This window comes from Scyliorhinus torazame, chromosome 6, assembly GCF_047496885.1.
Source record: "Scyliorhinus torazame isolate Kashiwa2021f chromosome 6, sScyTor2.1, whole genome shotgun sequence".
In the NCBI taxonomy this organism is placed as follows: Eukaryota; Metazoa; Chordata; class Chondrichthyes; order Carcharhiniformes; family Scyliorhinidae; genus Scyliorhinus; species Scyliorhinus torazame.
The window spans coordinates 102788897-102815166 of record NC_092712.1 but is presented as its reverse complement, the minus strand read 5'-3'; the positions used below and the strand labels follow the sequence as shown (position 1 = coordinate 102815166).

The 26270-nt window shown below is 50.9% G+C and overlaps 1 protein-coding gene across 1 annotated transcript in view; it reads right to left on the bottom strand.

Moving 5' to 3' along the window:
* The window catches only part of cubn (cubilin (intrinsic factor-cobalamin receptor)), a 604171-nt gene that overhangs the window by 293709 nt on the left and 284192 nt on the right, over nucleotides 1-26270 (bottom strand). Inside the window, exon 27 of the mRNA XM_072510233.1 lies at nucleotides 11205-11318. Within this exon, the coding sequence (XP_072366334.1) occupies nucleotides 11205-11318 (114 nt within the window). The remainder of the gene's footprint in view (nucleotides 1-11204; nucleotides 11319-26270) is intronic.

Genomic DNA, 26270 nt, shown 5'->3' with positions numbered 1-26270 from the left:
CTGATTCTCCTCACGGGAATCATTAAATTCCACGATTACGTATACGGTCTGCCAAAGTTCACAGTGGAAACAGACCACAGACCCTTAGTCCACATCATCCAGAAGGATTTAAATGACATGACGCCCCGGTTACAGCGCATTCTTCCGCGACTCCACCGATATGATTTCGACCAAGTCTACACACCGGGCAAGGAGCTGATAATCGCGGATGCACTATCTAGATCCATCACCACGCCCTGCGAACATGTAGACTTCATTCGCCAAATGAGGCACAGGTGCAGATGTGCGGCAGCAACCTCCCGGCCACTGATGAACGTGTCGTCCAGGTACGAGCAGAAACTGCCAAAGACCCTCTGCTGCAAAGGGTAATGCACCACCTCGCAAATGGGTGGCGCAAGGGGCAATGCCCTCAGTTTTTTAATGTCAAGGATGATTTGGCGGTTGTTGAAGGGATCATTCTGAAACTGGATCGAATTGTTATGCAGGCCATGGTGCTCAAGCAGATCCATGAGGGTCACCTTGGAGTCAAGAAATGCCGACGCAGAGCTCGACAGGCAGTTTACTGGCCTGGGATCAGCCAGGACATCTTCAACATGGTCCTCAATTGCACCACATTCCAGAGATTCCAAAATCTCAGCCCAAGGAGACGCTCCAACAACATGAGCTCGTGACCTCTCCATGGTCCAAGGTGGGAATAGACCTCTTTCACGCAAATGGGCGTGACTATGTACTTCTGATCAATTACTTTTTGAATTACCCAGAAGTTGTGAAGCTGTCGGACCTCATGTCAAGATCAGTCATCAAGGCCTGCAAGGAGACGTTTGCCAGGCACGGTATACCACTCACAGTGATGAGCGACAATGGTCCATGTTTCGACAGCCAAGAGTGGTCCAACTTTGCACAATCCTACCACTTCAAACATGTCACATCCAGTCCCCATTACCCGCAGTCAAACAGGAAGGTGGATAAAGGGGTCCACATTGTCAAGCAGCTACTCTGCAAGGCTGCAGACTCTGCATCTGATTTTAACCTTGCACTGTTGGCATACAGGGCAACACCTCTGTCAACTGGTCTGTCTCCGGCTCAACTACTCATGATCGCAACCTGCGGACAACTGTTCCAGCCATCCACGTTCCAGACCTTGATCACCTCACGGTGCTAAGAAAAGTGCAGCGACTCAGGGACCAGCAGAAGATCACGTATGATGCTCATGCCACTGATTTGCCTGTGCTGACTCCAGAAGATGTTCGCATCAAGCTGCCTGAGGGAGGTTGGTCAGCCCCAGCTGTTGTTGTACGACCGGCTGCCCCCAGGTCTTTCGTTGTTTGCACGGCTGATGGCTCCATTCTCAGGCGCAACAGAAGGGCACTGCGCAAAGCCTTCCCACCACCGCCTGACACACCACTCCGTATGTCGAGACGCCTCCTCCGGACATTTCAAACCACGAGCCTGCCAATCTGGCAGCAATCCCGCCTGTCGAGACGCCGGCGTCCCCCCCCCCCCCGCCACCTCTGAGGCGGTCAACAAGAATCCGTCGCCCACCACAAAGACTTTATAGACTTTAACTGTGTAAATTTTGTTCACCTTGTTCTGTATATGCACGATAGACACCTTCCCATGTATATATGTTCACTCACTCACTATTTTGCACATAGTCACACATGTAAATACAAGCACACAACCACAAACATCCAAAATTTATTTTAAAAGGGGCGATGTCATAATATGCACTCATGTTCATAATGAGGTACAGACAGGAAGTGATGGACACACACAGGAACCAATCACCACAAAGAATACAGAACAACCAATCACCAGGCAGGACACTACAGGGTACATTACCAGTATAAAACACACAAGGCAGGAAGGCAGGCCTCTTCGTACTGGCAAGTTCAATATAGCAGTGTTGAACCATCTACAGCGTTGGAAGCCTGTTTTCAAGTGATACTGCATCGAGTTGCAGTCCGTGTTAATCCAACATATATAACACATCAACCATCACAAGATCTGGGTGTACCAGCAGGTTGCTTTTATGGTTTAGAGAGAGGGATGTGTGGTGTAGTGGCATTGGCACTGAATTAGCCATCCAGTGACCCAAGGTAATGCCCTGGGGACCCGAGTTTGAATCCCACCACGGAAAATGGTGGAATATTAATTCAATAAAAATCTGGAATTAAAAGTCTAATGGTGACCATGAATCCATTGTCAGTTGTAGTTATAAACACATCTCATCTACTAATGTCCCTGTAAGTAAGAAAATCTGACATCCTTACCTGGTCTGGCCTACATGTGCCCCCATATCCAAAGCAATGGTCGACTTTTAAATTCTTCCTCAGCTGTATCAAACCTCTTAAAATATCTAAAAGGAATGAAATGGGACCGAGATACTGGAAACAACAGTAAACTCAACCTAAATCCTTCTCACGACTAACATCTGGGGTGTTGTGCAAAAATCGGTAGAGCTGCCTCACAGACTAGCCTGACATAGTTATACGCACAGAATCATAACTTACAGATAATATATCAGACACCACCATCACCATCCCTGGGTATGTCCTGTCCCACTAGTAGTACAGTCTCAGCAGAGGTGGTGGTACAGTGGTATAGAGTCGGGAGAGAGTTGGCGTGGGAGTCCTCAGCATGGACTCCGGACCCCATGAAGTTTCATGTCACCAGATCAGACATGGGCAAGGAAACCTCCTGCTGATTAGGGATATCAGCATGACATCACTAAGAGGGAACTGTGTCATTTGATAGAGTCTTAATTTCTGCCTTCCAGCTTTGTACTGAAATATAACTGTTTTCATGAGCCTAATCTTAATAAATGAACCTACAACATGTTTAACCAATCCATTATCACCTCACGGTGATAGTTTTTTGAAGAATAAAGGGATTAAGGGTTATGGTGTTCGGGCCGGAAAGTGGAGCTGAGTCCACAGAAGATCAGCCATGATCTCATTGAATGGCGAAGCAGGCTCGAGGGGCCATATGGCCTACTCCTGCTCCTAGTTCTTATGTTCATTTTATGAGTGATTAGTGCCTTGTGCCTTATGCAGTCAAAAAGCCCTAGGTAATATAGATCATTATAATAACACAACTTTAGCCTTGATTTTTGTGTTCAGGTGGGACTCGATCTCCCATCTTATGATTCAGAGGCAGGGGTGTTTCCAAATATGCTGCAATGATATGTAGAATAGCGTTTGTGTATGATTTAATAACCAAACTGTAAGTCAGGATAGGTGCCGTATGCATAGACTGAGATTTAGCATCCGACCACAGGTGGAGTAGTGACAGGAGTAGGTCACTGGAATACAGGCCTCATGGAGATATGAGGTAATATCCTGGATGGCACAGGGACACGGAATCTGGACAACAAGCACAGACGCATATCGAGCAGCACCTGAGTTGACAGTGATTAGAAAGAATTAACCAAAGTTATTTGTATTTAGCCATAACATCCAACTGCAATCTTACATCATAGAAACCCTTTAGTGATTTAGTTAATTAATAAACAGTTTTATTCATTTACAAAGCTGTATGTTCTCTGAGCACTTCAGTTACAAAGTTCTCGCCACCCGTGTTACATATGCCACAGTTGACACCTCATACATGAAATGACCTGACATTCCTATGCTTCTATCACCACTAATCTCACATAAAAAGTTAAGGCTTGCCCTTTACAGAATAAATACATTTTTAATGGCGTGATTACTGAATTTCTGCCAAACAACCTCTCTGACATTGCTTCTTTTGTACACGTGGCATCTTATTCCTTCAGATTTTACAATAACATTTGGTGACATAAAAAAATTATTCACTTTATTTTTATTCAGTTTTTTTTCTAGCTCTTTATCTTGTTCTTAATTCAACCTTTCTTTTCATCTCTTTATCTTGCTTTTTGCATGATTTCGACATTGAGTTGAATATTTTAACTTGTGCATTCTCTGCTGATTCATGATTGCTTCACCTGATTAGTTAAGGAGATACATTCTTGGCTGCCTGGTTCTCAAAGGTCTAAGGTACACTGCATTGTGTCAAAATGTCTCTCGAATTACAGTAAGTTCCAGTGCAAAATATCATTGAAAATGTGTGTGTGCAAGTGCAAATAGAATGAATGGCTGACACCATTTGTTTGCCATTGAAAATAAAATCCAGCCAGTGAATGCACATGTTATTGCTAACACGTTGTTACTGGAGAAAATACCCAATTCATCCAATCCATGATTGTTAAACTCGGTGTCAGATTCTGGGAAAGCTAGCTTCATGTTTACATTTTTCCAGAGCTTTTAAAGAGTCTAATAACCATCACTTATTGGCATAAGTATGCTTCAATGAAGTTACTGTGAAAAGCCCCTAGTCGCCACATTCTGGCACCTGTTCGGGGAGGCCGGTACGGGAATTGAACACGCGCTGCTGGCATTGTTCTGCATTACATGCCAGCTGTTTAGCCCACTGTGCTAAACCAGCCCCTTGTAATAAGAAGCTGGTGCTGTTATCCTGAGAGATACTGCTCGCTCTGCTCAGTGTTTCCAGCATTTTTCATTTTTATTTCAGATTTCCAGCATCTGCCGTATTTTGCTTCTATGTAAGGATAAGGGATCATAGAATTTACAGTGCAGAAGGAGGCCATTCAGCCCATCGAGTCTGCACCGGCCCTTGGAAAGAGCACCCTACCAAACCCACACCTCCACCCTATCCCCGCAACCCCACCTAACATTTTTTGGACACTAATGGGCAATTTAGCATGGCCAATTCACCTAACCTACACATCTTTGGACTGTGGGAGGAAACCGGAGCACCCGGAGGAAACCCACGCAGACACGGGGAGAGCGTGCAGACTCCGCACAGACAGTGACCCAAGCCGGGAATCGAACCTGGGACCCTGGAGCTGTGAAGCAACTGTGCTAACCACTGTGCTACCATGCTGCCCACCTAACATAAGCATTTAAAATTATGAAGGGTTTTGATAGAGCAAGTAGGGACAGATTGTTTCCTCTGGTAAGTGGGTTGGTAATCAAAGGTCATACATTATAGAAAAAGAGGGAAACCTCACAGAGGATTGGTCAGATCTGAAGCACACTGGAAAAGGAGAGTGGAATCAGATTCCAGGAGGAACTTTCAAATGCATGTACTTGAAAACTAGACTAATGTGCTTGAAGAAGACTAATTTGTAGGTTTATAGGAAAAATCTGGGGTTTGGCAGTAAATTGGACAGCTGTTTCATGGAGCTGGCATAGTTGGCCAATTGGTCTCCTTCTGTGCTGTAAGAGTCTATGGGCTTGATCATTAATCCAGGGTAGGGGACCAAATACCTGGTTCAGTTCTGGGTCCTGACACTGCGCTGTGTCGATGTCATTAAGGAGACCTTACTTTAAAATGCAGATCCCCTAACTTGGTCAGAGGCAAGTTTGGTGCCCAATTACTGGTGCTGGGCATTGCCTTGAGGTGGAAGCTGACTTTGGAGAGCAATGCTCAAGGCAGACAGCAGTCATGACTAGGCTTGCCATAGCCTTGCAGATTGCAGCTGGCAGTAGATCAGAGGACCAGCTGCCTCACTGCATAAACCTAGAAGGTTAATGAATGGTTACTAACCCTGCGCTTTGTGAATCACCCTTCTTTCACAACAACTTTACTTCAATAGAAACATCACTAATGGCATCCCACAATGCTGTCGATAGCTGTGCATGAGAGTGTGGCAGTCTGTTCATTTTTTCCCAATCTGCGATTTGAAAATCACTTTCTGGCCCACCCCAGCCAATTAGCAAACTCTTCAAGGAGCTTAACCAGCAGTTTATTGAAGGCGAGTAGGTTGCCAGCTTGTGGTGAACCACTGTATTGTATTGTACTGTTGTATTGTTACATGCCTGGACTTGTGTATTGTGGTAAACTGCCACTCTATTATATGTAATGTGGTAAACCACTGCCTGATGGCTCCGCCTCCCCTCGGGCTCGGTATAAAGGTGGTTGGTCTCCGCCGCTGCCCCAGTTCGGGATCAGAGGCCAGGAGGCTTTCTGTTTAGTTTATTAAAGCCTCAGTTATGTTCACTACTCGTCTCGTGTTCATTGATGGCACATCACGGCTCCCCCATCCCACCCACTTTGAAAATTGCAGCATGTTATGGAGATGTTGGAAAACTGACAGGCCATCCAGGAGTGCTATTTTAAAAGTATGTACACACCAAATCTCACACCCTGGGGCGATTAAAAACAGAGAGAGCATAGAAAATAGGAGGATGAGTAGGCCATTCAGCCCTTTGAACCTGCTCTGCCATTCTATCTCCAATGCTCTCCCCATACCCCTTGACACCCTGACAATCTAGAAATCTATTTCCATCTGAAATATAGGGTGCGATTCAGCAGTCTCAGGTAAATGTCCTTTGATCAGCGTGTTTAGCGGGGTGTTTCTCGGTGGCAGCAGATCCAAGAAACACCCCGCTATCCAACTGCACTTTGACATTTTTTTAGCCTCGGGAAGTTTTACACCCTGCTGACGCTGCACTTAAAGTCATTTCCGGCTGGCGAGCTGAATTTCCCCAGTAGGAAAGGCACCTCGCAGATTGGGACGTCATTTTGTCCAGCAGCCCAGATCTTTCCCCCCCCGCCGGACCTTCAGGCCCCCTATGTTCTTTTGTGTGGCCCCTCATGCCCCAACCTTGGCGAGACCCCTGAAAAAGCCCCCTCACCCCCCTCGACCTCTGGCAGTGCCAATCTGCACCTGGGAACCCTGGTAATGTCAGCCCGGCACCCTGGCAGACCAAAGAATTTCTACAGTGCAGAAGAAGGCCATTCAGCCCATCAGGTCTGCCTCAACCCTCTGAATGAGCACCCTACCAAGGCCCACTCTTCCGCACCCCATAACCCCACCTAACCTGCACATCTTTGGACTGGGAGGAAACCAGAGCACCTGGAGGAAACTCACGCAGACACTGGGAGAACATGCAAACTCCACACAGTCACCCAAGGCCAGAATTGAACCTGAGTCTCTGGCGCTGTGAGGCAGCAGTACTAACCACTGAGCCACCATGGAGGCACTGCCAGGCTGGCAGTGCCAAGGTACCCAGATGCCAGGGGGAGTGCCAGGGTGCCACCCTGCTCTGTCCCTGACCACTCGGGGTCTCCAATTGCCTTGGAAAACCCCCTACATGCCATTATGCCTGGTCCACATTTGTGTGGACCAGTACTAAACGGTGCCCTGGCATGGTCTCCCAGGACCAGCCAGTGAGTCCCAGGCACTGGGTGAATCCAACGTCTGGGTATTTAAATGAGCTGTAAGGCTCATTTAATATTCAGATCTGGATTTCGCCCAGCGAGGGCAATATCCAGATCGCACATGGTGGAGCGAGTCAGGTAACTCGGGCAAAGTTTGCGCCCGACGCAGAGCCCGATTTGCAACTTGCACATGATGGCTACCACAGCTGGTGTAGGAGGGAGGGTTTCTGTTATCTGGACCACTGGGAGCTCTTCCGGGGCAGGTGTGACCTGTATAAGATGGACGGGTTGCATCTAAACCGGAGAGGCATAAATATCCTGGCCGCGAGGTTTGCTAGTGTCACACGGGAGGGTTTAAACTAGTATGGCAGGGGGGTGGGCACGGGAGCAATAGGTCAGAAGGTGAGAGCATTGAGGGAGAACTAGGGAATAGGGACAGTGTGGCTCTGAGGCAGCGCAGACGGGGAGAAGTTGCTGAACACAGCGGGTCTGGTGGCCTGAAGTGCATATGTTTTAATGCAAGGAGCATTACGGGTAAGGCAGATGAACTTAGAGCTTGGATTACTACTTGGAACTATGATGTTGTTGCCATTACAGAGACCTGGTTGAGGGAAGGGCAGGATTGGCAGCTAAACGTTCCAGGATTTAGATGTTTCAGGCGGGATAGAGGGGGATGTAAAAGGGGAGGCGGAGTTGCGCTACTTGTTCAGGAGAGTATCACAGCTATACAGCGAGAGGACACCTCAGAGGGCAGTGAGGCTATATGGGTAGAGATCAGGAATAAGAAGGGTGCAGTCACAATGTTGGGGGTATACTACAGGCCTCCCAACAGCCAGCGGGAGATAGAGGAGCAGATAGGTAGACAGATTTTGGAAAAGAGTAAAAACAACAGGGTTGTGGTGATGGGAGACTTCAACTTCCCCAATATTGACTGGGACTCACTTAGTGCCAGGGGCTTAGACGGGGCAGAGTTTGTAAGGAGCATCCAGGAGGGCTTCTTAAAACAATATGTAAACAGTCCAACTAGGGAAGGGGCGGTACTGGACCTGGTATTGGGGAATGAGCCCGGCCAGGTGGTAGATGTTTCAGTAGGGGAGCATTTCGGTAACAGTGACCACAATTCAGTAAGTTTTAAAGTACTGGTGGACAAGGATAAGAGTGGTCCGAGGATGAATGTGCTAAATTGGGGGAAGGCTAATTATAACAATATTAGGCGGGAACTGAAGAACATAGATTGGGGGCGGATGTTTGAGGGCAAATCAACATCTGACATGTGGGAGGCTTTCAAGTGTCAGTTGAAAGGAATACAGGACAGGCATGTTCCTGTGAGGAAGAAAGATAAATACGGCAATTTTCGGGAACCTTGGATGACGAGTGATATTGTAGGCCTCGTCAAAAAGAAAAAGGAGGCATTTGTCAGGGCTAAAAGGCTGGGAACAGACGAAGCCTGTGTGGCATATAAGGAAAGTAGGAAGGAACTTAAGCAAGGAGTCAGGAGGGCTAGAAGGGGTCATGAAAAGTCATTGGCAAATAGGGTTAAGGAAAATCCCAAGGCTTTTTACACTTACATAAAAAGCAAGAGGGTAGCCAGGGAAAGGGTTGGCCCACTGAAGGATAGGCAAGGGAATCTATGTGTGGAGCCAGAGGAAATGGGCGAGGTACTAAATGAATACTTTGCATCAGTATTCACCAAAGAGAAGGAATTGGTAGATGTTGAGTCTGGAGAAGGGGGTGTAGATAGCCTGGGTCACATTGTGATCCAAAAAGACGAGGTGTTGGGTGTCTTAAAAAATATTATGGTAGATAAGTCCCCAGGGCCGGATGGGATCTACCCCAGAATACTGAAGGAGGCTGGAGAGGAAATTGCTGAGGCCTTGACAGAAATCTTTGGATCCTCGCTGTCTTCAGGGGATGTCCCGGAGGACTGGAGAATAGCCAATGTTGTTCCTCTGTTTAAGAAGGGTGGCAGGGATAATCCCGGGAACTACAGGCCGGTGAGCCTTACTTCAGTGGTAGGGAAATTACTGGAGAGAATTCTTCGAGACAGGATCTACTCCCATTTGGAAGCAAATGGACGTATTAGTGAGAGGCAGCACGGTTTTGTGAAGGGGAGGTCATGTCTCACTAACTTGATAGAGTTTTTCGAGGAGGTCACTAAGATGATTGATGCAGGTAGGGCAGTAGATGTTGTCTATATGGACTTCAGTAAGGCCTTTGACAAGGTCCCTCATGGTAGACTAGTACAAAAGGTGAAGTCACACGGGATCAGGGGTGAACTGGCAAGGTGGATACAGAACTGGCTAGGCCATAGAAGGCAGAGGGTAGCAATGGAGGGATGCTTTTCTAATTGGAGGGCTGTGACCAGTGGTGTTCCACAGGGATCAGTGCTGGGACCTTTGCTCTTTGTAGTATATATAAATGATTTGGAGGAAAATGTAACTGGTCTGATTAGTAAGTTTGCAGACGACACAAAGGTTGGTGGAATTGCGGATAGCGATGAGGACTGTCTGAGGATACAGCAGGATTTAGATTGTCTGGAGACTTGGGCGGAGAGATGGCAGATGGAGTTTAACCTGGACAAATGTGAGGTAATGCATTTTGGAAGGGCTAATGCAGGTAGGGAATATACAGTGAATGGTAGAACCCTCAAGAGTATTGAAAGTCAAAGAGATCTAGGAGTACAGGTCCACAGATCACTGAAAGGGGCTACACAGGTGGAGAAGGTAGTCAAGAAGGCATACGGCATGCTTGCCTTCATTGGCCGGGGCATTGAGTATAAGAATTGGCAAGTCATGTTGCAGCTGTATAGAACCTTAGTTAGGCCACACTTGGAGTATAGTGTTCAATTCTGGTCGCCACACTACCAGAAGGATGTGGAGGCTTTAGAGAGGGTGCAGAAGAGATTTACCAGAATGTTGCCTGGTATGGAGGGCATAAGCTATGAGGAGCGATTGAATAAACTCGGTTTGTTCTCACTGGAACGAAGGAGGTTGAGGGGCGACCTGATAGAGGTATACAAAATTATGAGGGGCATAGACAGAGTGGATAGTCAGAGGCTTTTCCCCAGGGTAGAGGGGTCAATTACTAGGGGGCATAGGTTTAAGGTGAGAGGGGCAAAGTTTAGAGTAGATGTACGAGGCAAGTTTTTTACGCAGAGGGTAGTGGGTGCCTGGAACTCACTACCGGAGGAGGTAGTGGAGGCAGGGACGATAGGGACATTTAAGGGGCATCTTGACAAATATATGAATAGGATGGGAATAGAAGGATACGGACCCAGGAAGTGTAGAAGATTGTAGTTTAGTCGGGCAGTATGGTCGGCACGGGCTTGGAGGGCCGAAGGGCCTGTTCCTGTGCTGTACATTTCTTTGTTCTTTGTTCTTTGTTCTATGATCCACCCCTTGTTTCCTGATCCATGCTGGGTGCAATAGGGTCACTGAATCACGCCCATATTCAATGATTTGACCTCACAGCCCACTGTGATAGAAACTTCCATGCGTTCAACACCCTGCGAGTGAAGAAGTTCATCCTCATCTCAGTCCGAAGAGGCCTATCCCATATCCTGAGACTGATCCATTGTTCTAGACACCCCCAGCCAAAGGAAACAACATCCCTGCATCCAGTCTGCCCGGTCCTGTCAGAATTTCATACATTTCAATTAGATCCCCTCTCATTTTTCTAAACTCCAGTGAATACAGGCCCCGTCGACCCAAACCCTCTTCATACGACAATCCTGTCATCCCAGGAATGAATCTGGTGAACCTTCCCTGCATTCCCTCTGTGGAATCAAGACCTATGATTTTTATTATGTCTCATTTATGCTGATTATTAAATATAAAGAACCTTTAAATCTCCTCTAATACCGGCATCCAAAATTCACTCAAGTGTAAGTTGAAGACTATGCTTGAAACTACTGATCATCATGATTACACTTATGGTATATTGGCTTAGCTGTTGCCATCACTACGGTATGAAAACTATCTCAACTATTCACTTACCGACAGAAGGGGCCCCATAGTTGTCTCCATCCAAGATTTGCAAAGCATCCGCTGAGCAGCCTGCACCACTGCTTTCAATCGCAAAGTCGGTAAAAGAGACTGTAACATGGTTAACTGTTGACAAAAAAACAATTTTCAGTCACTGCAGCAGTTACAGCTCTATAATCATTAAAGACAGCCATTACATGGAAACTATAAGCAGTTTAGTTTCCTTCCGCATATTAGTTTACTAACTTTTTCACAAGGTAATGACATTCTATTCTAGACACACAAAGCTTTCATGCTCTCACAGCAACTGTTGGAACTTTTTTCTGTTTTTTACACCGGTTTCCACAAATTTAAATGCAGTAGTATTTGAGAGAAATGCCCTCGGCAGATAGCTCTGAGATTAACTGAAGATCCAAATTTAATCTGGAATGGGATTTGTATGTGGAGCGAGGCAAGGCAAATGCCAGAATTCCCCCCCCACCCCATTTTCTCCCTCACTCATATCAGTGCAAGCCGTAGGTGATTTTCAATTCATGCCCTGAACAGGAAGTGACAGCGCGCCAATGGCCAGAAACAAAATCTTGAGTGGCTGATGTCACCGGTTGGCACCAAAGTAAGGCCCGCCGGTCCTCATTTGAGCTCAGAAAAGGGGTTATGGTGGTGGGGGAGGTGATCAAGGGACATCTCTGTACCCTGATCTTCATATTCAAAGAAGGACTCTGGTGGCTTCACACAGACTGCCAAATTACTGCCTGCTCGGAGGAGAAGGTTAAAATTGAAGACAGCGGGATCCATGTAGGACGTCAGTGGATAGGTTATATGCCGAATTATAATTTTACTAAGCAGGTGGGCAGTCAAGATAACCTCATCAGTTCTGAAAGCCCCAGAATTAGTCCACCCACATTCGGCTGTATACTGCTCTATTACATTTGTACAACTGGATGCTGTATCTTGTGTTGTGTGAACGTTTTAACTGCATTTCTTTTTAATTCTAGTATTGTAGCCACGTAAAATGGCTGCGTTCCGATTAATCTGGCCAAAACCCAGTTTGAAACAGCTAACCCGAAAGACTGCTGGGAAAAGCAGCTAACAAGACACAAGCAGGCAGCTGCAGACAGTATTGCATATTCGGCTCTGGGGAAGTTAGCCCAGATCGATACTCAGGGCTATCAACAGCCCATCAACCCAGGTATTTGCAGTTACATTCAGGACTGTTTGCAGCCCATCTATCCAGACATCTGCAGTTAAATCGGCTATCCCCGGGAACAATTGCAACATATTAGCAATTGAATACCGGGCCAGACCTGTCGGCGCCTGCAGTGGCCAAAACAAAGACAGGTGAACGACCACCCCCCAATCGAGGAATCGCCTCACCATTGGACACATCGACCCCAGGGATTGGGAACAAATCCAATCACTTGGGACTCAGGGTCAAGGGCCGCCCCGGGAGGCGGGAAGCCCCTGGGCCCTATAAAAGTGAGGGGCCAAGTTCAGATCTCTCTCTCTCTCTCCTCTTCGCCTGCTTGAGACCTTCGCAAGAACAGCGACCGGCAACAGTAAGTTTGAATCCAGCGATCGCTATCCGGTAGAGACACCTAGCCACCGACCTGTAGCAGCCTTTTGAATCCTGCGGGCCAGATCTAATTGGACAAGCCATTCGTTTCCCTGACCTGGTGGGCTCTTCCTAAGTTAAGTATTGGCCTGTAGTGATAGGTTTATTATATAGAAAGTAATATTAGGGTATTAATATTGCTTGTTGTATATAATAAATGACTGTTGTTTTAATCCTTACTAAGCGGTGTGCTGTATTATTAATCATAACCTGAACTTGAACCACGTGGCGGTATCATAAAGATACCTGGCGACTCGTGAGCAAAGGTGACGTAATCAGAGCAAATAGACTAAGGTTAAAAAGAGCAACAGTATCTAATAGATTAGATGAAGCAATAGCACCAATGACAAATAATTATTATGTCGTCATATTCTGGATTGTGTTGCTGTCTGTTTTAATATGATAAAATGCCTTGAAAAATTTTCATTAAGATAGCGCTGTCCTTTAGTAACTTTACAGATTCTGCAATCAGAAACAGCTTAATTAGTTTCACCAATGTCATATTACCAGTGCATTGAAATATTTGAACTTCTCTTGCTTTTCACCATGCTGTCCCCAGTGTGTACGTTGCATTCTGATTGTTGATTACTTTCATGGCATCTCTCATGTTAATTCTTAAATTGATTTATGTGACATCGGGACTGGTTGGAAATATTTTATATTCTATTTCAGACAATTCATTTTCAACACCCCTCGTCCTTGGCTGTAACTTCAATGTCACTTTCATCACATAAATTCTAACTCTTTGCATTATTGCTGAATAAATGAGCAAGAACTGAACAACTGCCTGCAAATCAAATTAGTTTAACGGCAAGTAGTCCTGACTGTTAAAATATACAAAAGCCAAGAAGCACCGTCTTTGGAATTACACTTTATGAATAGCAGCACATATTTAACATGCTGAGATGAAATTCCTCCCCTACGTTGATGGGTGCATTAACCTATTTATTTGACCTAGGTTAGTATTTCTGACATGTTAAAGATGGCATTACAGTTCTGGAGAGAGTGGATGTTCCAGAGCTGTCAAGGACGGAATCTCTCTGGCTAGACGAAAGGAATATGCAATAACAATGATCTGTGTAACATGTAGACCACCAACTCAAGGAAGGGAGGCAGCGAAACAAATTTGCAAAGAATTTTCAGAACAATGCAAGAAGTATAGGGCATGGTTTAACCGGTAAAAATCTCTGGCCGGTTTTGGGCACCTTTAGCAGGGTGTTTCTCGGCAGCTGCAACACCCAGAAATCTCTGCTGTTCAATGGTACTTTGCCATTATTCACTCGTAGGTGAACAATGGGCCACTTTCGAAGGAAAAGTATCAAAGTATATTCCCTTGATGGGGAAAGGTAGAACAAATAAATCCAGAATTTCTCTCTGCCGAGCTGCACATGGGTCACATGAAAGGCTCCTCACAGATCGGGCGCCATTTTGTCTGGCTGCACCGATCTTTACCTCCCGCACCTTTCAGCTTCCCTGTTTTCAAACCCCCCCTCACCCCGCCTCCACATGGTAAGGCCGCCCTGGCAGCGCCAACCTGGATCCTGGGTGCCTTAGCGCTGCACGCCTGGCACCCAGTCAGTGTACCTGCCAGCCTGGCAGTGCCAAGGCTCTGGTGCAAGAGGGAATGGCAGGGTGCCTCCCTGCCCAGTCCCCGGCCATCTAGGGGTCTCTAATGGCCTGGGATACCGTGCCCCCAGCTACCATTACAACTGGTCCACGTCTGTGGCAACCAATGCTAAATGGCACCCTGGCGAGGTTTCCCAGGTGCGGCCTTTAAGTCCCAGGCATCAGGGGAATCCTGTGAATGGGGCAGCATGGTGACGCAGTGGTTAGCGCTGGGACTACGGCGCTGAGGACCCGGGTTTGAATCCTGGCTCTGGGTCACTGTCCATGTGGAGTTTGCACATTCTCTCCGTATCTGCGTGGGTTTCACCCCCACAACCCAAAGATGTGCTGGTTAGGTGGATTGGCCACACTAAATTGCCCCTTAATTGGAAAAAAAATAATTGAATAATCTAAATTTATTTTAAAAACATACGAATCCCGTGAGCCTTCATGCAGATCTGTGAGGGCGAGATCCTGGGGCGTCATTCTCCAACCCCCCAGAGGGTCGGAGAATGGCCGTTGGCCGCCGTGAATCCCGCCCCCGCCGGTTGCCGAAGTCTCCGAAGGGAGAAAAGTCGGCCGGGGGTTAATGTCGCCGCTACCGCGGAGAATGTCACGAGTCTGCGCAAGGCAGCCGATTTTCGGCCTGCCGATATTCTCCCTTCCAGATGGGCCGAAGTCCCGTCGACGTGATGACCGTTCACGTCGACGTAAATTAAGCCTCCTTTTCATCGGCGTGACCCGGTGCTCCAGGCTCACGCCGACCAGCGTGGTGGTGAGTGACGGCCTGGGGGGTTGGCTCTGGGCAGGCAATGGCGTGGCCGCAGTCTGATTGCGTGAGGAGAGGTGTGTCTCGGGTTGTGTGTGTGTGTGTGCGGCGGGGGGCGGGGGGGGTGGTTACAGTAGGCTGGGCTCCGGGGGAGTGCCGGGAGGGGGTCCGTGCCGGGGAGGTGGATGGGGGGTCCGTGCCGGGGTGGAGGTTGGGGGGGGGTCCGTGCCGGGGTGGAGGTTGGGGGGGGGGGTGTCCGTGCCGGGGTGAGGTTGGGGGGGGGGTCCGTGCTGGGGTGGAGGTTGGGGGGGGGTCCGTGCTGGGGTGGAGGTTGGGGAGGGGTCCGTGCCGGGGTGGAGGTTGGGGGGGGGGGGTCCGTGCCGGGGTGAGGTTGGGGGGGGGTCCGTGCCGGGGTGAGGTTGGGGGGGGTCCGTGCTGGGGTGGAGTTTGGGGGGGGGGTCCGTGCTGGGGTGGAGGTTGGGGGGGTCCGTGCTGGGGTGGAGGTTGGGGGGGTCCATGCCTGGGTGGAGGTTGGGGGGGGGGTCCGTGCTGGGGTGGAGGTTGGGGGGGGTCCGTGCTGGGGTGGAGTTTGGGGGGAGGGGGTCCGTGCCGGGGTGAGGTTGGGGGGGGTCCGTGCTGGGCTGGAGGTTGGGGGGGGTCCGTGATGGGGTGGAGGTTGGGGGGGGTCCATGCCGGGGTGGAGGTTGGGGGGGGTCCGTGCCGAGGAGGGGGATGGGAGGGCAAGTGAGTTGGTCCACCTGGCCAGGTGCCAGCCTCCAACAGTTGGACCCATGCGGTCCATGCCACCTGGCTGGGGGGAGGAGGGGATATGGGAAATGATGGCATGAGGTTGGGGGGGGGGTCTGTGCCGGGGTGGAGGTTGGGGGGGGTCCGTGCCGGGGTGGAGGTTGGGGGGGGGGGAGGGTCCGTGCCGGGGTGAGGTTGAGGGGGGGGGGTCCGTGCTGGGGTGGAGGTTGGGACGGGTCCGTGCCGGGGTGGTGGTTTGGGGGGGGGGTGTCCGTGCCGGGGTGAGGTTGGGGGGGGGTCCGTGCCGGGGTGGAGGTTGGGGGGGGGTCCGTGCTGGGGTGGAGGTTGGGGAGGGGTCCGTGCCGGGGTGGAGGTTGGGGGGGGGGTCCGTGCCGGGGTGAGGTTGGGGGGGGGGGGGTCGGTGCCGGGGTGAGGTTGGGGGGGTGTCGTGCTGGGGTGGAGGTTGGGGGGGGGTCCGTGCTGGGGTGGAGGTTGGGGGGGGGTCCGTGCCGGGGTGAGGTTGGGGGGGGGGTCCGTGCTGAGGTGGAGGTTGGGGGGGGTCCGTGCTGGGGTGGAGGTTGGGGGGGTCCATGCCTGGGTGGAGGTTGGGGGGGGGTCCGTGCTGGGGTGGAGGTTGGGGGGGGTCCGTGCTGGGGTGGAGGTTGGGGGGGGGGTCCGTGCCGGGGTGAGGTTGGGGGTGGTCCGTGCTGGGGTGGAGGTTGGGGGGGTGTCCGTGCTGGGGTGGAGGTTGGGGGGGGTCCATGCCGGGGTGGAGGTTGGGGGGGGGTCCGTGCCGAGGAGGGGGATGGGAGGGCAAGTGAGTTGGTCCACCTGGCCAGGTGCCAGCCTCCAACAGTTGGACCCATGCGGTCCATGCCACCTGGCTGGGGGGAGGAGGGGATATGGGAAATGATGACATGAGGTTGGGGGGGGGTCTGTGCTGGGGTGGAAGTTGGGGGGGGTCCGTGCCGGGGTGGAGGTTGGGGGGGGGGAGGGTCCGTGCCGGGGTGAGGTTGAGGGGGGGGGGTCCGTGCTGGGGTGGAGGATGGGGCGGGTCCGTGCTGGGGTGGAGGTTGGGGGGGGGTCCGTGCTGGTGTGGAGGTTGGGGGGGGGGGTCCGTGCCGGGGTGAGGTATGGGGGGGGTCCATGCTGGGGTGGAGGTTGGGGGGTGGTCCGTGCTGGGGTGGAGGTTGGGGGGGGTCCATGCCGGGGTGGAGGTTGGGGGGGGGTCCGTGCCGAGGAGGGGGATGGGAGGGCAAGTGAGTTGGTCCACCTGGCCAGGTGCCAGCCTCCAACAGTTGGACCCATGCGGTCCATGCCACCTGGCTGGGGGGAGGAAGGGATATGGGCAATGATGACATGTCGTCGTTCCCCTCCCCCCCCCACCAGGCCGTCATGTTTTCAGACCATCCAGCGATGTTGGCCGCCGTGGTGGCAGCCGCTCATGTCTATGTTGCCCTGGATGAGGAGGAGGAGGAAGAGGAGGAGGAGCGTGCCAGAGAGGCGACGCAGGCTGCCGCAGAGGGGCAGGCGGCAGCCGCCCAGGCTGGAGGGACACCTGACCGACAGGACGAGGAGGGGGAGGAGGACGTCGCGGCCCCACGGCAACGGAGGCACCCGAGGGCGCCCCGTGTGTACCGGCCCCGGCAGTCATACCAGGACCTCACGGACCGGGAATGGAGGAGGAGACTCCGGATGAGCCGGGAAACCGTGGCACACATCTGCCACCTGCTGGCACACCTGTCACCGTGTGGCACTGGCAGGGGACACCCTCTCCCCGTGTCCGTCAAGGTTACGGTGGCCCTGAACTTTTATGCAACGGGGTCATTCCAGGCACCGAGTGGGGACCTGTCCGGCATATTGCAGACATCGGTGCACCGGTGCATCCGGGCAGTGACAGATGCCCTATATGCCATGGCGCACCGCTACATCCGCTTCCCCGTGGACCGGGCCAGCCAAGATGCCCGGGCCGTGGGCTTCTCTGCCGTGGCCGGGTTCCCCGTGGTCCAGGGCACGATCGATGGGATGCACGTCGCCGTGCGGCCACCTGCAGATAACAGGGCCATGTTCACTAATAGGAAGGGGACCTATTCGATGAACGTATAGGTGGTCTGCGACCACCGCATGATGATCCTGCACGTCTGCGCCCGTCACCCAGGCAGTGTACACGACTCATTCGTGTTGTCGCGGTCATCCATCCCCGGCATGTACGAGGGACGCCATCCCCGGCTGAGGGGCCCGTTGCTGGGCTACCCATTGCGATCGTGGCTGATGACGCCTATACGGAGGCCACGCAATGAGGCGGAGAACCGCTACAATGATGCCCATGTAGCGACAAGGGGAGTGATCGAGAGGTGCTTTGGCGTGCTGAAGATGCGTTTCAGGTGTCTGGACCTCTCTGGGGGCGCCCTCCAGTATCGGTCAGATAGGGTCGGCCGCATCATTGTGGTGTGCTGCGTCCTGCACAACATAGCCCAGCAGAGGGGCGATGTGCCGCAGGCAGAGGAGGGCGGAGTGGAGGAGCAGCAGGAAGAGGCCCAGTCCACCCCAGATGAGGGGGATGGGGGCAATGGTCAGGGCAGACGGGGTAGACACAGGCGGGTGGCTGTCCACCGTTACCGGCTGGCCCAGCGGGCACGGGACAGACTGATAGACGCCCGCTTCACTGGCTAGATGGGCGTGGGAATCGGGTAGTATGGCCACAGACCGCACACCATGGCAACAGCCGTCCACCCCCCCCCCACCCACCCACCCACCCAGCACCCTCACCCCCCTCCCTAACCCCACCCACCCCACCCGCATGCACACCACCCCCCCCCCCCCCCCCCCCCCATTGCCGATCCACCTGCGGCACAATGGGCCGGGCTCACACAGCTGCGGGTGGACGCGTGTCTATCGCAGGCCATGGAGGATGATGACAACCCGCCCTGCGATGAGCTCCTGGCTCTACATCGTTGGACTATGTCTGACCCATGGCCACAGTACCACCATCCACCCGGACCATCCCTGCATGCGGCTGTGACACTGCAGCGCACAGTCCCGTCCTCTGCCCGGGGGATGTTGATGGCGGCCCAGGGGGAAGGGGGCAGACTCACCTGGGGCTGAGGTAAGACCACCCCTCACACACACACTTGCGCTCAACGTACATGACACCCCCGCACACTTTGGACAGAGCACAAAGGCAGCTTCGGTAGGTGTAACATTGACTTTATTAACCAAAGGAGTTCATGCACGTGCCCTAGCCCCTAAAACTCATCTGTGCCCTGCACCCGTGCCAACTTACTCAGTGTCTAATTGTTTGGCCTTACGGGCCCTTTGACTACGTCTACGTGGTTCCCCAGACGGTACAGCAGAACTGGAGGTGGACTCCTGTGATTCCTGCCCTCTGACACTGGATCCCTTTGGCGGCCGTTTCCTGGGGCGTCCTGGCCTAGATGGGCCAGGCTGCGGCCCAGGCGACTGGGATGGCGAGCTGCCAGCCTGTCCTGCCCGTTGCCCACCCGATGGACCTGGTACGGAAGGGGGGGGAGTCCGAGGTGTCGCGGTTGTACCGGGACCTCCCCTACAGAGGGAGCCGGGACGGACCACACCACCTCCTCCTCCCTCGGGGTGCCCGATGGCCCCCAGGCCTCTACATGGGTGGGGGATGCGAACGGACTGGCCATCCGACGCCCCCCCGACATCTGGCGCTGCCAGTCCTGGAGGCCCTTGCTGGTATCGACAGGGGTCTGCAGGTTTGCAGCCATGGAGCCCAGGGGGGTGGCAAACCCTGTCTGTGACAGTGCGACGCCGGCTCGCACATGGGCACTGGCGCCGATGCCCTCAGCGATGGCCTGCAGAGACTGGGCCATGGCCTGCTGAGACTGGGCCATGGCCTGCAGAGACTGGGCCATGGCCTGCTGAGACTGGGCTATGGCATTGAGCGCCTCTGCCATCTGGCGCTGGCACTGGCTCATGACCTCCTGTGAGAGGGCAGCCATATCCTGGGCCACAGACGCCGCCTGCACGGAAGGCCCCAGGCCTCGCAAACCGTTCCCCATGTCTGACACCGTCGCACCCATTGCGTCCACCGCAGACGCCAGCCGTGCGGTGTCGGCCTGGGTGGCACGCATGACCGGCACCACTCCCAGCACCTGGGCGCGGGTGGACTCCTCCACCTGCGACCGCAGCCGCCGCAAGCCGCCCGTCACCCTCTTCGCTCGTCTCCGGGTCGGTGGTTGCATCGGATCTATGTGTGGGTGTGGTAACTGCAGGAACCCGGGATCCATCTGGTCGGCAGATGTTCACTTGGGCTGGGCTGCCCTCCGACCGCCCGGTCCCTCTGCTGCTCCTACCTCCACCTGCTGTACCGGGACGGCTGTGTTGTGCGCACCAGTGTGTGTACCAGACGCCTCATGACAAAAGTGTTTCTGCGATGGTGGAGGGTGTTGGTGACAGCAGTGGCGTTGTGTCGTGCTCTTCGTCCCACTCTGAGTCCATGGCACTTTGGGGTGGGGGTTCGTCTCCACCCATCCACTCTGAGTCACTGTCCGGTATTTCGTCTTCCCGGGTAGGGGTGTCCTGGGTAGGGGTGTCCTGGGTAGTGGTGTCCTGGGTATGGTGTCCTGGGTAGTGTTGTCCTGTCTCGGATGTGACGGGGGCCTGTGGCTGCCCCCCTCATCGCTGGGTGGTCGCCCCCGCACGTGACGGGGGTATCGTCTCCCTGTTGCTCCAGGTCTCTCCGTCTCCCGTGGTGTGCGAGGGGCATCCTGCGGGCGTCGCATGCTGGAGGGTCCGGGTCTCTCCGTCTCCCGTGGTCTCCGAGGGGCATCCTGCGGGCGTCGCATGCTGGAGGGTGCGGGTCTCTCCGTCTCCTGTGGTCTCCGAGGGGCATCCTGCTGGCGTCGCATGGTGGAGGGTGCGGGTCTCTACGTCTCCTGTGGTCTCCGAGGGGCATCCTGCGGGCGTCGCATGCTGGAGGGTGCGGGTCTCTCCGTCTCCTGTGGTCTCCGAGGGGCATCCTGCGGGCGGTCTGCATCTGCGGGGATGGGTGCCTGGACGTTTGGTCCTGCGATACACAATGAAGCATGCATGGTTAGACATCAGGCAGTGATCAGGTGATACGGGGGAGGGGGATATAGGGGAGGGGGGATATGGGGACTGGCTCTCGGTGGCTCACTCGCTAGTACGCCCCCGACTTCTGCATCAGCAACCTCCCGGTCCTCAGGTCCGCCAGCCAGTTCCAGGGCCCTTTCCTCGTGTACGGTCAGTGGCCTCTCATCAGCGGGCCCTCCTCCAGTCCTCACATGCTCCCTATTGTTGTGTGCGCGCTTCTCCTGTGGGGGGGGGGGGGCAGGGGTAAAAGGCAACAGTGTTAGGCAGGTATATGAATGCACGCCATCGGTTGCGCGTGCATTGTAGAGGTTAAGGGTAGGGCTGGATTCACTTGGGGATATGGGGGAGGGGGGATATGGGGAGGGGGGGATATGGGGGAGGGGGGATATGGGGGAGGGGGATATGGGGGATATGGGGGAGGGGAGATATGGGGGAGGGGGGATATGGGGAGGGGGTATATGGGGGAGGGGGGATATGGGGGGATATGGGGGAGGGGGGTTATGGGGGATATGGGGAGGGGGGGATATGGGGGAGGGGGGGATATGGGGGATATGGGGGAGGGGGGATATGGGGGATATGGGGGAGGGGGAATATGGGGGATATGGGGGAGGGGGGATATGGGGGAGGGGGGATATGGGGAGGGGGGATATGGGGAGGGGGGATATGGGGAAGGGGGGATATGGGGAGGGGGGATATGGGGGAGGGGGGATATGGGGAGGGGGGGATATGGGGGAGGCTCACCCTGCCTGCTCTGACGAGGTTGTTCACCTTCTTGTGGCACTGGGTGCCTGTCCGTGGTGTCAGGGCCACAGCGGTGACGGCCTCTGCCACTTCCCTCCACAGACGCCGGCTGTGGCGTGGGGCAACTCTGCGGCCGTGCCCGGGATACAGGGCGTCCCTCCTCTGCTCCACCGCATCCAGGAGCGCCTCCACATCACGTGACTCGAACCTCGGGGCTGAGCGACGGCTAGCCATCCAGTCGGGTGTTGCGGTCGGGTGTTCCGGTCGGGTGGGGGGTGAGCAGCGCGGCCTTATGAGCCGTCATGCCGTGCAGCGCGTATGACGCTGCACGGCGTGAACCACTGCGCAAGCGCGGATCCCGTTACGTCGCTGCTAGCCCATTTCGGGCCGGAGACTATCGACCCATTTTTCCGACGTGACGCAAGTCGGATTTGCGCCGTTTTTTGCGCCGATCGGCGGACTTTCCGCCGATAACGGAGAATTTCGCCCTGTATCACTGCAATGATGCCGTGCCATAGGATAGATCATATCCCCAAACCGCTTGGACAAGGGAAAAGGAATGTTGTACTAAATTAATGATTGACCCGGGATATGGATTTGGAAAATATAGGAATCAAAATAGACCCCCGGGGGTTCTGTGGATAAATTAAAACCCCGGACGATGGACAGGCTTTTGAGGGAAAGGAATGTTTGGTTATGAGTGTCAGGGGATTACTGCACTTACTGGTATTATGTGATGAAGTAGAGTGGGATGTCTGTGAATTGAAACCTGTTAGCAGCATAGATAGGACAGATGATAAAGTAAAAATGTCATGTTCAGAACTTACCTTTCATAAAAATCCAGTCATAATCAGAAATAAAGAAATTGAAGTAAAAACTGTAGCAATATCCGAAATGGATCAGGGTAAGTTCCGACCTGATTGGACCACTGAGAGAGCAAGAGAGGAGGAGTTTGAGATTCTTCGAATCTCAATCAGGGGTGCAATGATAGAAGGAGGAGGCTTAACGGCCTTAATTGTTTGATGTACGTAAATGATCAGAAAAACAAACCAGTTAAAAAGGAAAAAAGAATGAAATGGTGGCAAAGGAAATCCGGAAGTCCTGGAGAGGGCACTTCTGGAATATCCAAACAAGAATAGAAAAATGCAAATTAAGAAATAGGGCCCTCTCCAACCTTGACCTGTTCGTTTGATTTTGCAGATGGAAAAAAATAATACAGATTCATTTGTTTGGACGAAGAAAGAGGACTACACTCAAGAGAAAAATAAGGATCAAGTTTGAAGAAGGAATGGAAGAAGCTAGGATTAGGACTAGGCTTGATTGGTTAAAATGGGGGGGGGGGGGGCAGCAATATTAATGGGGGTTACAGTAATTAGTTTGGGGATATTAATATGGCTAATCACCATAGGAAAATCAAGTGAAGTAATGGGGTATGGAAAAATAGACACCAGATTGAATCACATAGAACATGTAATAAAAATAAGAATAAACAAATGTTTAAATATAACGGAAGAAATCATTAATTTCCAAGACATCCAGAAGATAGGGCTCAACAGCAGTATGTTAGAATCAAGCAACAGTGTCAGTAACAACATGTTCAGTAGAATGTGGGGAGGGCTTACAAGTAGCCTGGGATACTAAACCTATCAGACAGATTAAAGATTCTTCGACAGTATTCGGGGAAAACTAATGATACTCAATGAGAGCCCGAGAAAGGGCAAGTTAAGAAAGGAAATATGTTACAAAACAAAACCACAAGTAGGCGAATGAAACAAAATAGATGGAATAAATGACAGAAACCACCAATAAAAGGAAGTGTATGCGAATTAAAAACTAATCTCAAAGCGTGGAACTTAGTGATGTATGGGTGAATGAAGGAAGTATTGAGTTAACTAAAGTAAAGACAGGTGCAGAGCAGGTATGGGTAAAGGAAATAATGGACAGATTAGAAGGCCGGAACAAAGTCACTATAACCAGGAATGTAACGTTAATAGATAGAGGGACATGTTATGAAGTAATAAGCAAAGAGGAAGTCACAACACAAATTGGCTTGGATAGTCCAAATCCTAATAATAACAATAACAATAATAATAATACAAATTCAGATGACCAGATGAAAACCCGGTGGACCGATTTAAAGGAGAAGTGGGGGAATGGATTACATGACATTGCCAGTGCTCCCATGTTAACAAGAGGACCGGTGTGGCTGGTAATCAGACCAGAGGATAAGAGCAAAGTAAAAATAGCACTGAACACTTCCTTTCCATGGGTACATTATAGAGAGGAATGGGGGTTAGCTAGAGATTGGGAGCAAAAATCTTCCGGACAAACAGCGAGTATAGAAGGAATTATTGGTATTCGAGGAGAGAAACAAAAAGTAAGTAAATTAGGAATATTTTATAGTGAAGGATGGAATGTGGACATGGATAAAGTTAAGGAGATAGAAAAAGGGATGATGAGAAAAATAGTGGAATTATGACATGGTAGACAAAAGAAAGATGTTACTAACGGATGGAAGAGTTTGGCCACCCACCCAGAGGATGCTGAGGGAGAATGGATATTAGGTCTGTGTAAAAAACAATGTGTTGCTAGTAGTCTCTCAGAAAGAGCAACAACTTGTGATGCTTCTGAAAGAAAATACTACTGTACTGAGCAGTTGCACAAAGAAAGAATGGAAAAGTATCTGGTAAGACAAAGAGTAGCAGGGTGATTTAGACAACTTGAGTCCTATGAAGGAAGTATAGGTCAAGCCTACAAGTTTATAGGATTTACTGAAGGAGAGCTGATTAAAATATTAGAAAAACCAACAACATGAACACCTGAATATACGTTGATATTAGCAAAATGGTTTGGTGACTTCTTTATCAAAAATTCATTAAAAATAGCGACACCGTTAAGAGGGAGACTATCAAGAGGGAGATACCACTGGAACAGAGAAATTAAAATTGCATCAAGGGACACAGGACATAGGGCTGTTGTTCCCATCCCTTGGGTAAAAACCAAAAAAGGATATAAATTTGTAGGTTAATTTAGTAAATGGAGGGAACCTAAGAAGGAGATTGAATTTGAACGATGTACGTGGAGAAATATGATGAGGATAAAAGACAGTAGTCAAGCAAAACCAGTATGTTTAAAAAGAGAACACCCTGAAACAGGGCCAAATCTGATTAAACAATTAACAACCGGATATGGGTCAAGCAAAAAGGAAGATGGGATAGCCACTTGGTATGTGGATAGTGCCGTAGGGTCAGGAATAGTGTGTCAGGTAGATGACAATGAAATGTTAATGGAAGGATGGAAAGAGTTCAAGGAAGAAGAATGGTGTCAGGGAGGAACTTGGAATAGGACAAGCCCAAATAAAACAATTAACACATGTGCGTCAGGAATAGAACATCTCCCATACTACACCAGCTGGAGTAATTTGGGAAATGATTTGGTAGATGCAGGTTTAAAAATTAAAGAAACAGTTAAAACAGCAATTAAAATTATAGCAAGTCCATTTAAATGGTTTCGGACTATGTTAACCTGGATTCTAAACAATTGGTACTTGTTTGTATCAATTGCAGGAGGAGTAATAGTCCATTGCTGTGGAAATTGGGAATTTTAAAATTATGTCAAAACATATGTTGCAAATGTCACAAAAACGTCGCTCGGCAGAAAGAAAGAAAAATGATAAAACTGGCTACATATCGAAGAGAATTAAATGACAAAGCCCGAACGAAAACGTTACGGGTTAGAGATAAACCGAAATATCAAATTATCACCGAGCAGTGAGACATCCGGTCACACATCACTGACTGGACGTGTGTCCCTGACGTCAGCAGATGAATGATCTGCAGTCTCCGTGGGACACATGCTACACAGTGGATTTATCAAGGGTCTCGGCGGATTGCGGTGACTGACAAGGAACCCACACATGCTTGATGAAAATAGCTTTAAAAATGTATTTAAAAAAAATAAAAATAATAATTTAGCAATAGCAGCTTGATGGCACAGCGGGGACCTTGGTATCAAAACTTTCTTTTTATAACCAACTTTTTATATTATACCCAATGCAGCAAACAATATTGCATTAAAGAACTGTAATTGCTGTGAAGGAAGAAATGTCATGTATGTTATTAAAGACTTTGATATAGGGAGAAAGGTGGAAAGTATCACTATGTTTATTGCTTACTAACGAGAGGGAGTTAGAGTAGTTTGGCTTGGGGAGGTACTTTATTGATTAGGAAGGAATGCTGGATCCATATAAATTATTTGGATTTAATTTAAACTCAGTCAAAAGGTGTGACAAATGAGTATGTAAAACGCAATTGAGCTAGGGTCTGAATAGAATTGAATGATGTTAGGCTATAAGTCATGATAAAGACAGCATGCGGTCTGTGAATAAAAGTTGATAGGCTTCTAGACAATTGCAGCAAAACAAAATCTGACAGGGTTAAATAAGGCTTCAGAAAGGTGGCAAGCCATAGCATAACATGGACCAGCAAGAGAATTTCAGTATGAATGTTGA